The sequence below is a fragment of the Pelecanus crispus genome, chromosome 1 (assembly GCF_030463565.1).
Source record: "Pelecanus crispus isolate bPelCri1 chromosome 1, bPelCri1.pri, whole genome shotgun sequence".
Classification (NCBI taxonomy): Eukaryota; Metazoa; Chordata; class Aves; order Pelecaniformes; family Pelecanidae; genus Pelecanus; species Pelecanus crispus.
The window spans coordinates 204,571,511-204,583,728 of NC_134643.1; the positions used below are offsets into that span (position 1 = coordinate 204,571,511).

Here is a 12,218-nt window from a genome sequence, read left to right on the forward strand (position 1 = left end):
CTAGGACTTGTCACAAACTTTTTATAACTACTCAGAAAACTGCTGCTTAGTTTAAGGGGAAGAGCTTAGGATGAGCAGTGTCATCTAGAGCTATCTAGCTGGTGGTTCTCTGCAGGAAGACCCAGGCCCACTTGACCTAGTTTATACTCCTCATGCATGCCAAGCTGGGAGCATGGTCAGTCTATAGCCAGCAATAAAAGCTGTCACTCCCAGAGGTTCCTGTCTCTCCTCATTGCCCACATCTGTGGCAGTACATGTAACATGGGCTGGAGACAGCTTTTGGCTTTGGGGATATTGCTGAATTGATATGTATCTCACAGGAAATAACTCTCTACTGTGATTAGATTTTGCTACAGCCCTTTTCCCTCCTCAGGTTGCTCCGGCTCAACCCCAGCATGGTGATAACAGGAATTACTCCTCAGTTAACCATTTTTTGTCACAAAAAAAAATAATAGGTTTGTATATTCAAGTAAAAGAAATACTGAGGCAGTTCAGACGAAGGCTAATGTAATACCAAATCTGGATGGCATGTTTTTCTTAACTTGGAATAATGCTCACAGTCTGTAATATAGAATCATAGAATGCTTTGAGTTGGAAGGGACCTTGAGAGATCATCGAGCCCAACCCCCCCTGCAGTGAGCAGGGATTGAACCTGTGAACTTGGCGTTATTAGCACCATGCTTTAACCAACTGAGCTAACCCGATATGCCTCTTAGTTGATAGCTGTTAAGAAGTAAATATGCAGTTTAACTTCCAGAACATGCTTATCCTTCTCGAGCAAGATATTGGTTCCCTGAAATAGTGTGTAAAAAAAAAAAAAAAAAAAAAAAAAAAAGTAAATGGAGGATGCCACAATATTAAAAGTTCAAGTAAGATTAGAATGCCTTCATTAAATAGAGCTCTACATCACTTTTACCAGGAGAGGGAGCTATTACCACATTTGAGTTACACTGGGATGCATAAACAAAGGTGTTTAACCAACTTACACGTTTACACATGTAAGAATATACTGCAAATTATGCTTACAATAGTACATGCTTTCTTTTGTAGCTGGGAAAAGAAAAAACATTTGAAATTCTTAACGTGCTGGAGTTTTCCAGGTAAGTTTTCCTCTAATACACTAAATTCAGGGTAACAAGAAAACCATTTTTGTAAAAACATTATTGAGAATAAAAAGATTCAGCTCACGCAGTAGAACTGTATAAGCCAAACTTCCTTAATTTTGTCCTGCCCCTCCATTTCTTTGTTTCCAATATAGGGCTAATACAGAGCTTCTTCCAAACTGGTGGCTGTTGGCACGCGAGCATAAAGCTCTCCCCTGCCACTCCAGCTCTGTTGGCTTTATTGAGAAGTTGCTGCCCTGCAAGTGTCATTCTGTGCCTCACTGATTTCCTGATGTTACTTGTCTACTTCAAAAATGTGCTTTGAGATTGCACTTTTATAGTGCTTCTGTAAATCACTTGTTTTTGAGTAGGTGGAATCGACAGCTGGAGGGCTTTTTGGTGCCCCGTTTTAAGAACCACTCCAGCTATGAAAAACTAAACCTTGCAAGCACTCCTGACTGCTCAGGCTAGTTAGGATGGGTACTGCTTGGGTAGCAAGAAGCTCTGTGTGAGGAACTGGGCCCTTAAATCACTGCAGATGATAAAAGGTGCTTTTTCTTTGTCAGTTGATAAAGTTTTGTCAGTTTGGTGCTAATCAGCCTTTTCTGCTGTTTTTTCTACTCTTACTGTGGTTTAAAGCCTTGGAGTCAAGCCTTGGAGTCTTGTTCTCTGCACTCTGAGTTGGCTGGTTCTGTTCTAAAGGAGTATGCAAAACTAATGTCAGGGAAGATTTAAGTAGGCAGCTTTTCTTATGTCCTGGCTTGCTTTGAAGATTACTCTTGACTACTTTCCCCTCTTCATTCCAAATGTAGCTACTTAAGCTACTTGTGGGAATATCTAAAAGGTACTAGAAGAGTCTTTTAGGGTTTCTGACGAGTTGACCAGTACCCTGGTGTCTGTAGACAGGAGTAGCTGTAGCCTGCATGCAGCAGAAAAGAGCTGTCTTGGCTCTTCCCTGTGTGTAGCAACTTCCCACTTGACCAGTGAGGGAGGTACTGTAATTAGATTTCAAAAAGCACAAGGAAGTTTCCCAGTGTCATTAGCTTGCTGCAGAAATTCTGGGCACAGCTAATTGCTATCCTTCCAGACTTTCTTTAGAAAGTCTCAGAAAGGATTGTTTTATCTGATCATACATGCCAAGAGCTTACTTTGTTACACATGGTTCTTGAGCCCTGAAAAGGGGCTAGATTTCCCAGAGGAACTTCAGAGGAGGAAGAGGAAGATGACTGTACACTCTGATCTGTTTGTACATATTGGCAAGAAGGGAACGAGGAAGGAGGATGCTTTTGAGTTCTCCTTTCGCTAAGGAAAAGAATTACAGTTAACTTTTTGAATATGAAACCACGTGTTCTTGGGGTTCTCTTGATGAGAGTTGATTTGCTTGCCTCTGCCTCTTAGAAGCTGCATTTTTTTTCCAGTGGCTCTTTTAAAGGAGAGATTGATAAGTGAAAGGCCAAAATTGATCTTTAAAAAATACATGTATATATCCTTGCCTACCTTCCTTTGTTAAACATCTGTGTACAGTATGTTACTGTTGACTTTTATCTTAAAAATATATCTGAAAATTGACTGTCTTGATATGCAGCCCTGCTCAGAGGGTCTGACTTTGTTCTGCATAATCCCATCTATGTAGGTCTGATTAGACCAATATGAAGAACCTATAGGGAGGCCAAGAGCTGGTCTATACGATGATTCCTTTCCGTGACATTTCTGTATTCTTTTGAGTTAGGAAGTTAAATAACTGCCCTTGTCAGTGGGTGGTTATTTCAGTGTCTGTTATGCCTTAATAAATACACATTTGGCCTTAATGATTCCATTTCTAGCCCAAGGCCCCAAAACAATTTTGCTTTGAGGAATAACGAAAAGCTGATAATAAATGTGACTCCCCTTCTTTCAAAAGGATTTCTGTGCAATCTTGCTCTTTTCCAAATTCTTGCTCCCATTTGGGTGCAAGTCTTTTGTTCTGGTTGAGTGCGCACCAATGGGAGCCATAGGGCTGAAGCTGGAAATAGACAATTTAGTGTTTCTCCTCCTTGCTGTCAAGGATTGTGGGGCCTTAAGTTACTACTGTTACATCTCACCTGCTCAGCACATTTGAGAAAACTCACTGGCTAGAACAGGATGTACTCGTCATCACTGTGACTAATGAAAGCAAATATTTTTCTTTCAATAGCAACAGGAAGAGAATGTCAGTGATTGTTCGAACTCCAGCAGGACAGCTACGTCTCTACTGCAAAGGGGCTGTAAGTAATTACGGTACCTAATGGAGAACTAACACTACCAGCTATTGTTTAAACAGCTGTGGCTGATGCTGGCATTTCATGTCTCATACATAGTACCTGTTGGCTTTCTGTTCAGGGCCAAGTGATTTAGGAGATCTGTCATTCCTCCTCTGACTCTTCTTGCAGGCAGGAAGATTGCTGGGCTTTCTACTACCCAGCTGAAATCCTGAAACTAATGGGAGCAGTACCCTTTATTTATGCAAAGGCAGGATTTTGCCCAGCTGTGCAGCAGCAGTTTGGGAGCTAGACTAAATGCTGTTGTCTGAATCTGTAATACTAAAATCTGTTCTCAAGTGGTTGGCTCTTGATCTGGCTCTTGCATCTCTGCACCTGCTGTTATTTGTTGTCGTGAGTCGCACCATGTTGTTCTTCTGTCTTCGCTGACAAGAGCAATAATTTACCAAAGTACAAAGACTGCAAAACTAGCATTGGCCACAGCCAGAGAGTGGTTCTCATTTCAATGGAAAACCATGCAGGTTGCTTTTTGCAACGGGGAAGACTGTTCCTGACTTCTGTAAGGATCTGGTTTGCTTGAATTTGTCCTGACATGTAGGTCTGGGTGCATTGCTCTGTTGCTTCAGTTTAACTCCGCTGATGTGATAAAGATGTGCTAGCTTCATGCTGGTATGGTGGGAGTGAATTAAGCCCGCTGTCATTGTGCAGTATTTCAAAGCTGTATGCCTAGTAGGATCGCACAGATCTGCAACTACTTGTCGCTAATACCATGCCTGGGTTCACACTGTTTCTTGGAGTGCGGCACTGGAAGGGATGAAGAACAGGAGAGTTTGTAGTAAAAAATTTCATGCCGTCTTCTGTACGAGCAGACTTAGGTGTCTAACAGAGCAAAAGTTATTAGTGTAATCTGGTGTTTTGTGTTGTATGTTTGCTGCATTCACCACTCATCTAAACTGTAAGTTAACTGCCTATTCTATGTGAACTCTTCAGCATTCTCATAGTCATCTCCCATCCTGTCACATCCATCATAAATTACCTATTTTGTATGCCTGCCTAATCAGTGGTAGATGTAGGCCTGTTTAGGTTAAAAGCAAAAGCAGGGTTTGCATATTTTACATGTATGTAGGAACTTGTTCTTGTAGTTGCAGAATAAAATCCAGAGACTCTAGATACGTAAGTGATGGTGCTTCATTTTGACTTGACTTTTTTTCCTGTGCCTTTTCAATTGCCCTTTGATTTAGTGATGAAGAAGGTTACTGCAGGATGAAGGTTATTTCTGGGAGAATTTTGTGGTAGAACCTGTTCAGTGTTTCTGCTTTCTGTTTTTTTTAACATCAATGGGAATCTCTTTGGGAAACGATTGCAAGAAGTTCTTCTGTATGGGACTACAATGTGTACTGAATAAGACTAGACACTTATATTCTCTGAAAATCAATGTATCTGCTTAGTAATTGAGAAAGCAGTGTTCTGTACTGTCCAATAATGGGAACTTCTTTATGGAAAGAGGAGAGGAGGGCAGAGTGTGCTTCTGTCCGCCTTATTTAAAGTGGATGCAGTATCTCTGCTACTGGGCACAATGCATGTTACTCAAACGAGAGTTTCTAAAACCCAAATGCATATATAGTCTTGGGTTCTGATATTAGCAAGTCCACTCAGGTTACTTCACTTGATGTTGTAAATAAACAAATGGGAACTTCATATGTAGACTTACTCTGTTGTAATGAATTTGGTTTTAATAGGATAACGTAATTTTTGAGAGGCTTTCAAAAGATTCCCAGTACATGGAACAAACGCTGTGCCATCTTGAATACTTTGCAACAGAAGGTAAGAGAAACAGCATGTTATGAGAACTCAATTTACGAAATTACTTGCAGTACGTTCTGCACTGTTAAGCTTTGCAGCGCCAAATAAGATGGTTATGAAGATAAATTAAGAAGTGGTGTGTAATCAGGAAATTAACATCTCTAGGATAACTTTAAGCCTAAGGCAGTTTGTGCCCTGCTTCTGTGCGCTTTTAGTAGGGAAATGGAATTTGAAAGGAAAAGGTGGAGTTCTGTGTGGCCATGATGAAGGGAAAGGGCATGAGTTCTATTGCCCGGAACACCTCAATTACGTTGGAGTTAGAGGTATTTTTGCCAGTGTAAGAGTCAAATGATAAAGTCCCTGGCTTTATGAAGCCAGAATGATAACCTGAACGTGCTGAGAAGCCTGGAAGACCATGACATCAAAGATAATCTGAAATGGTCTCTAAGGCCTTTACAGCTGATGTAACATCTCCATTCACAGGGGAGTACTTGGCTTTGTTCCCTCTTCTGCAGCAGCGGAAAATATTTGCATTATAGTAAAACCATGAACCAGTGGTTTTCTTCCTAAATTGGAAAACATCATTTATTTGCTTTTTAAAAAAAAAAATTTTTTTTTTTTGCAGGCTCCCACATTCTCAGTAACTAAACTTCTGTATTTTATGGCACACGCTCCTTTCTGCTTGACTCATGCCAGAAAAAACTCATTAATTCTGTGTGTTAATTTTTGTTTAATAAAATGGTTTTCATACTTCATGGGGCCTATCCTCTACTCTTCTGTGCATGTGTAACTCCCATTATTAATGTGAGTTATGTGCATACACTGAAGGAGAAAACAGTCTTCCTAAAAGGAAACATGGGCTGTGCAGGATGCCTGACTAAGTAATATCTCCAATCACAATACGTAGCCAGTTCTTTGTTTAATTTGATCTTTTCAAAAATACATAAAAGCCAAGCTTGCTTTCATACTTAAACTAAAAAGATTAAAAGATTAAAGATGACCCCTTTGTTGCTCTACTATGGCTAGATTGCAATACTGAAAATCAGGAAGAAGTTTGTGCCCATTAGGCTCTCTGGATTTGCACCAACATTAGTAACCTAAATGAGCCAGACTCTTGTTTCACATTTGTGAAAACCCAAATGCTCTAAAAATGTTCTGGGAGATTTTTCTGGAGTCCAGAGTTTGCTCCTGTTGGCTCCAGTGAGAGGGTTAGAATTTAGCATTAATTAGGGCATTAATGATTTGCTGATAGTCTGTGTAATTTTACTGGGTGTAATGGCTGTCTTCTGTTTTGTAGGTCTGAGGACTTTGTGCATTGCTTATGCAGACCTGTCAGAAAACTCTTACAGAGAGTGGTTGAATGTCTACAATGAAAGCAGTACAGTTCTGAAAGACAGAACTCAGAAGCTAGAGGAATGCTATGAGATCATTGAAAAGGTAGGATGCGTACTTTTTTGAACAGATACAGATTCCCTTACATGTGTCTTTTTCCATGAAATTTGGGCTTTATACAGTAAAACAAACCATTGATTTCATTCATGAGAAACTGAAAAGGTATTTTTAGTTGGCAACCTGTTCAGTCCATAGGTGTCTCAAATTTTAGTTCATAAATCTGAGACTAACTCAGTATAAAAGCTCATTGCTACTTACAAATTCTTTTCTCATATTCTTTTTATCTTGCTATCTTGTGTAAGGTTGATATAACTTGATAAAGATAATATATAAAATTGTTGTGTTGCACCAAGTTCCCATGTATATGGGAAGAAGTATATGAAGAGGAATTTGTTCCTTTTTGTACAGCAGTCACAGTTCAGGTTTTCTGAAGGCTGTTGTAGATGTTGTAGACAAAACAAAGTCCTCACCAAGGCCTGTAGTCACATGGACTGAAAAAATTGAAAAAAAGCCTTACAAATTGCAGAACTCATAATTCTGGACAGGGGACAGGGGAACGGTGGGTGTCAGAGAACCAGTTTGGAATTAATCTGACACTGAGTGAAAAGTTAAAAAGTCAACACTAGGGGCCAGTGTTTCTTTACTGTGTGTTGGTCTTACTGCTTCCTGAAATGCTGGTAGTCCCACTCCTGACCTACGCTTATTCATGCTCTTTCTCCTGACTCCAATTATTTCACTCTCATTTTATTTAGTGGTTTCTTTAAAACACACTTTGAACTTCAGTTTCTTTTAAAATTAATATTAACAATGCAACTTAAGTTCTGGAGCACTGTTGATTATTTAAGTTAGTTGGAGCAGAAGAGGGAAGGAGGTTGAGGCTAGGATGGGAGCTACCTTTCATAGGGCAACAGAATTCTTTTAAGTAATAGCTGAAGACTGGGTCTTGCTTTTCAAACTAACACCTGAAGTAGTTGTTTGCGTTTGTCAGTAGCAGTGTGGCTATCTAATCCTTGATTCTGTAGGTTTGCATTGCTCCTTTCAGCTCTCTGCTTCCTGCACTGTGCTCTTGTACTCCTCTGTTTTCACTGAGGTGAAAAAATGAACGTGGGTTGATTCTCTTTAACATCTGTTCTCAAATCTTAGATAATTTTTGGCTGTCTACCTTCTGTGTCTTTTTACAATTCAGTATCTTGAAAAAAGGGGACCCATGAGTGGATTGTAGAACTGGAGTTTCGGACTTAGTGCTGTATTGGTAGGAAATATGCAGTGTATTTCTTTCCTGTTAATGTTTGCTTGTTGCTCGTATGAAGGAGCAGGGAATTGCACTTGAAACTTCATTTTTTTTTTTTCTTAGAGCTGGTATTTCCCAGGTTAAATTCTTTGGTGTGTAGGCACTTTTTTCTAGATGTTGAACTGGCTTGTGGCTGTAACATAAAATCCAGTGTATTTTAACAGGCCAATTTTTCATCTAAAGGCTCAAATGAGAGTGGGAGAGCTACTTTGTCAGTCTAAGTGATGTCACTGGATCATAGTACAGGTGCACATGTGGAGACAAACTTGAACTTGCTCCCTTCCCCACCTGTACACTGGCTGAGAGGGCTTCAGCAGGTGCAATAGTAACTCCCCTGCTCGGGTAGCTCAGCCATGCTGATCCCTGTGCTCTCATGTTTAACTACTTAACAAGTGATTTTGGCAATAAAAGACAATCTACAGTTGCACACTTGGAGGGCGTTTGTAACCTTCAAGTGTTGTTAGCATTGATAGGGCTAATGTTTCATCAGGAGGCTGTAGGGTGCTAAAGCAAAGGACTTATGGGAGTTGATTCTACCACCTTTACCAGCTGCATATCTCATAACAAAACTTAAGCTTTGTCAAGACCTGTAACTAATGCCAGCATACACACCTGTAGGAATAACAGCTTTCTCTTCTGTTCTTGATGCATACATAGATGCATACAAGCAGGAGGTGCTCTAATGCCCTCTTCATAGAATGGTTTGGGTTGGAAGGGACCTTTAAAGACCATCTAGTCCAACTCCCCCTGCCAAGGACAGGGACATCTTTCACTAGATCAGGTTGCTCAAAGCTCCATCCAGCCTGGCCTCAAACAGTTCCAGGGATGGGGCATCCACAGCTTCTCCGGGCAACCTGTTCCAGAGTTTCACCACCCTCATCATAAAGAATTTCTTCCTTACGTCCAGTCTAAATCTGCCCCTTTCCATTTAAAAGCATTGCCCCTTATCCTGTCACTGCAGGCGCTTGTAAACAGTCTTTTTCCATCTTGCTTATAAGCCCCCTTTATATATAGAAAGGCCACTATAAGGTCCCCCTGGAGCCTTGTCTTCTCCAGGCTGAACACCACCAACTCTCCTAACTACTTCTGTTCACTTAATCTGTTTTCACTTGTTTTGGATAATTATAGTCCCTACAAAGAATAGAAGCTGTTACTTTTTCTGTGCAATTCCTGAAATGATACACTATAACTGAACTCAGTTTGTATAAATTTCTTTTAAATTGAACATCTTTACATGTCTAAGGAATCATTAAAATGTTTTTGAAGTTAAAATCTGCTGAGTAGATAAACGTCAAAAGGCACAATTTCTTAGGTATTTTTGTCTGCCTGACTTTTTTTTCCATAACATGGCCAAATCTCTTCAAGCAATTGCTTTAGAATTGTATAAGACTATGGCTAACTCTTGTAGTATTAAGTTTTTTGTATGAGACATGTTTTTCTGGCAGACATCTCTATGTAGACTAGAGGTACTTGGATTGATTAATGTTCATACCACTTGCATTACATAAATGTAGTGATTATATCAATAAATAGTTGCAATAATTTTTTCTTTGAGTGATTGTATCCAGTCTGTATGTACATTTTATGGGGGGGAAATGAGTTTAAATGATGTGATGTCAGCTGACGTTTGTTCTGTTGAGCTTAAGAAATATGTAACTGTGACCACTCATCATGTTGCTATGGTGATTAGTGAATGCTCTAGTATATATGTTCATCTGTAGGCTAGCTTTGGAGTTGTATAACTTCAATTAATTGCTCTTGAAACATTGCCATCTTTCTGATCAGAAACACTTGGTTCCATTCTGTGCCTCTCGAAATGAGAATTGTATGCAGAGGAAATAAAATAACCACACCAGAAACTTACTGTAGTGTATATTGCTTGTCAAAATGCTGTATTAGCAATGAGGTGCAATGTGCTATCTTTAATTCCTTTTTGAGTGTGTTCTAAACAGAGGTTTATTTTAAGAAAACAATTCCTCAAATTCTTGTTTCCAGGATTTACTGCTTCTTGGAGCTACAGCCATTGAAGACCGCCTGCAAGCAGGTGTTCCAGAAACAATAGCCACACTAATAAAGGCAGAAATTAAGATATGGATTCTGACGGGGGACAAGCAGGAAACAGCTCTCAATATAGGTATCCATCTTTCTGGTTACTCTGAATTTGTCTGACATGTGGCAGATTACATGCTAGATCTGCTGTGTGTGGGTTTAAACTAAAACAGGCCTGCTTTTCATAGAATGGTTCCTTGGTAGCAGACAGGCATGCACTAGCCTTCACTTTGGGGAAGGGGGGGGGGTTTGGAGTGAAGTCTTTGCTCTGAGTGTCAGGCTATATTCAGGTTTTTTTTAAGGAAAAAGGGATATCTCTGCTCTTAGTTAAGTGCAATTCTTGTACGGAGTGAATATAGGTAACTCTGCATTCTGATGGAAACTGGAGAGCTCAGCCAGACTGTAATGTTTCAGTTATACTGTGCATTATATCAAACTGCTTTATGGGTTTTTTTTCGTTCTTCTTACTGACTGCCTTTTCTAGACTTTAATGGAGTTTGGGATATGATGGGAAATACGGTAATACAAAGGGTATTGCTTACAACTTTTTGCAAATCTTGTCTGTGAAAGTAGCTGGACACTTGAATAACTGAACTGCTTCTGCTGTCACCCTGTGGCACATCTGTTAGTCAAGTATGTCGTGATTGTTAGTGGAAGTGTGTTGCTGCTATTGAGTGATAGGATAGCGTTTAATATGGATTGGTTTATCAAGGCACAATATGGATATCCTTGTTTCAAACTTGTTGATGCATCTTAACTTAGAAATTACACTCTTTGTAATGCAAAAAAAGTCTTGCAATGATGTGAACAAAAAGTACAAATTAAAGTATTTATCAGACAGGTGTGCTTGGGTACTGATGTAATAGAATGGTAACCTACTTAAGCCATAGGTGTTTATCTGACTACCTGTTTTTGCCACATAAAAGCACTGTAAGTTTAGGTTTGTTATTAGAAGCAGCCCTTAAACATTATGACCTAAAAGGAAACCTAAATGTATCTTATAAAATCAGTCTGTACGCCCAACTCTACTTGTAGTTTGTCAAATACAAAGCTTTTACTGTCAGGCTGGGCTGAACTGGAGGTGCACATTGTAATTTCAGTCCTATAGCAACTAGATGTTGTGCTCTGTAGCACTACTGCTATTGTGCTAGTCTTACACTGATTGTGCCACATGAGTAGGTCTAGTAAGGACTCAAAACTCAAATCCTTCAGCTTTTTTCTCATTGTGGATGCTTGCAAAGTGGGCAGCCTGGGTAACAGTACCTTGTGCTGTCACAGAATGTTGCCGTGCTTAAAATGCTAATTTGTGAGCTATGCCTATGCTGCTAGTGTACTTCAGCCCTTCACAGAACACTAGTAGCCTCCTAGGAAAAGGGCTATCCAGGTCTTAACTGAGTAGTAAAGACTTAGTAAAGGAACAGATCCTGATACAAGCACCCCACCCCATGACATCACATATGTCCTGAATATAGCATCCTTGGCAATTTAGTGCCATGATGCTCTTGTATTCTTTTTGATGATTTTTCTCCCTGTAACTGGTAAATCTGCCCAGAAATGGAAAGAGGCAGAGTGGCACTCTGGTGATCTGATGTTTTGCAGAACTGAGTGACATTTTCACCTTGTTTCTTAAGTCTAGAACACTCTGCTTATCCTCACTGTCTCTAGCGTGCCCATGTAAAGTACTATCCACAATTGCAGTCAGATTTGCGGATTAGTCTGTTTAGATGTACAGGTGTAGGTTAAGGGGATCCTTAGGCTGCCTTCTGTTGAAGGAGCTATTTCTTTAGCCTTCTCAAGCTCATGCTGACTTCAGGTTTCTGTAACTATATGAAAAATGTGACCAGTGAAGCTTTTTATGTAGAGAACTGCATGTAGATGGGTCTAGGTGTATTTCGGGCTCATCCTGGCAAAACTGTGATGCTCTATAACTGAACTTACATTACCTTTAGTAAAACTTATGTCCAGTCTAAACCTGCCCTCTTTCAGTTTAAAACCATTGCCACTTGATCCACCATTACAGGTCTTGGTAAAAAGTCCTTCTCAATTTTTCTTATAAGCCCCCTTTATATATTGAAAGGTCTCTCTGGAGCCTTTTCTTCTCCAGGCTGAACAACCCCAACTCTCTCAGCTTTTTTTCATCGGAGAGATGTTCCAGCCTTCTGATCACTTTTGTGGCCCTCCTCTGGACCTGCTCTAACAGGCCCATGTCTGTCTTGTGCTAGGGGCCCCAGAGCTGGGTGCAATATTCCAGGTGGGACCTCGTGTCCAATTTTCATCCACCAGTATCCAGAGGTACTTCTCAGTAGGGCTGCTCTCAATCCATTCATCCCCCAGTCTGTACTG

At 40.1% G+C, this 12,218-nt stretch overlaps 1 protein-coding gene across 2 annotated transcripts in view; it reads left to right on the forward strand.

The window, feature by feature from the left end:
* Positions 1-12,218, forward strand: part of ATP8A2 (ATPase phospholipid transporting 8A2) — a 345,102-nt gene that overhangs the window by 89,958 nt on the left and 242,926 nt on the right. For both annotated transcript variants that reach the window (XM_075708776.1, XM_075708786.1), the window contains 5 exons: positions 1,051-1,100; positions 3,277-3,346; positions 5,080-5,164; positions 6,441-6,580; positions 9,822-9,960. In XM_075708776.1, coding sequence (XP_075564891.1) covers positions 1,051-1,100; positions 3,277-3,346; positions 5,080-5,164; positions 6,441-6,580; positions 9,822-9,960 — 484 coding nt within the window. The remainder of the gene's footprint in view (positions 1-1,050; positions 1,101-3,276; positions 3,347-5,079; positions 5,165-6,440; positions 6,581-9,821; positions 9,961-12,218) is intronic.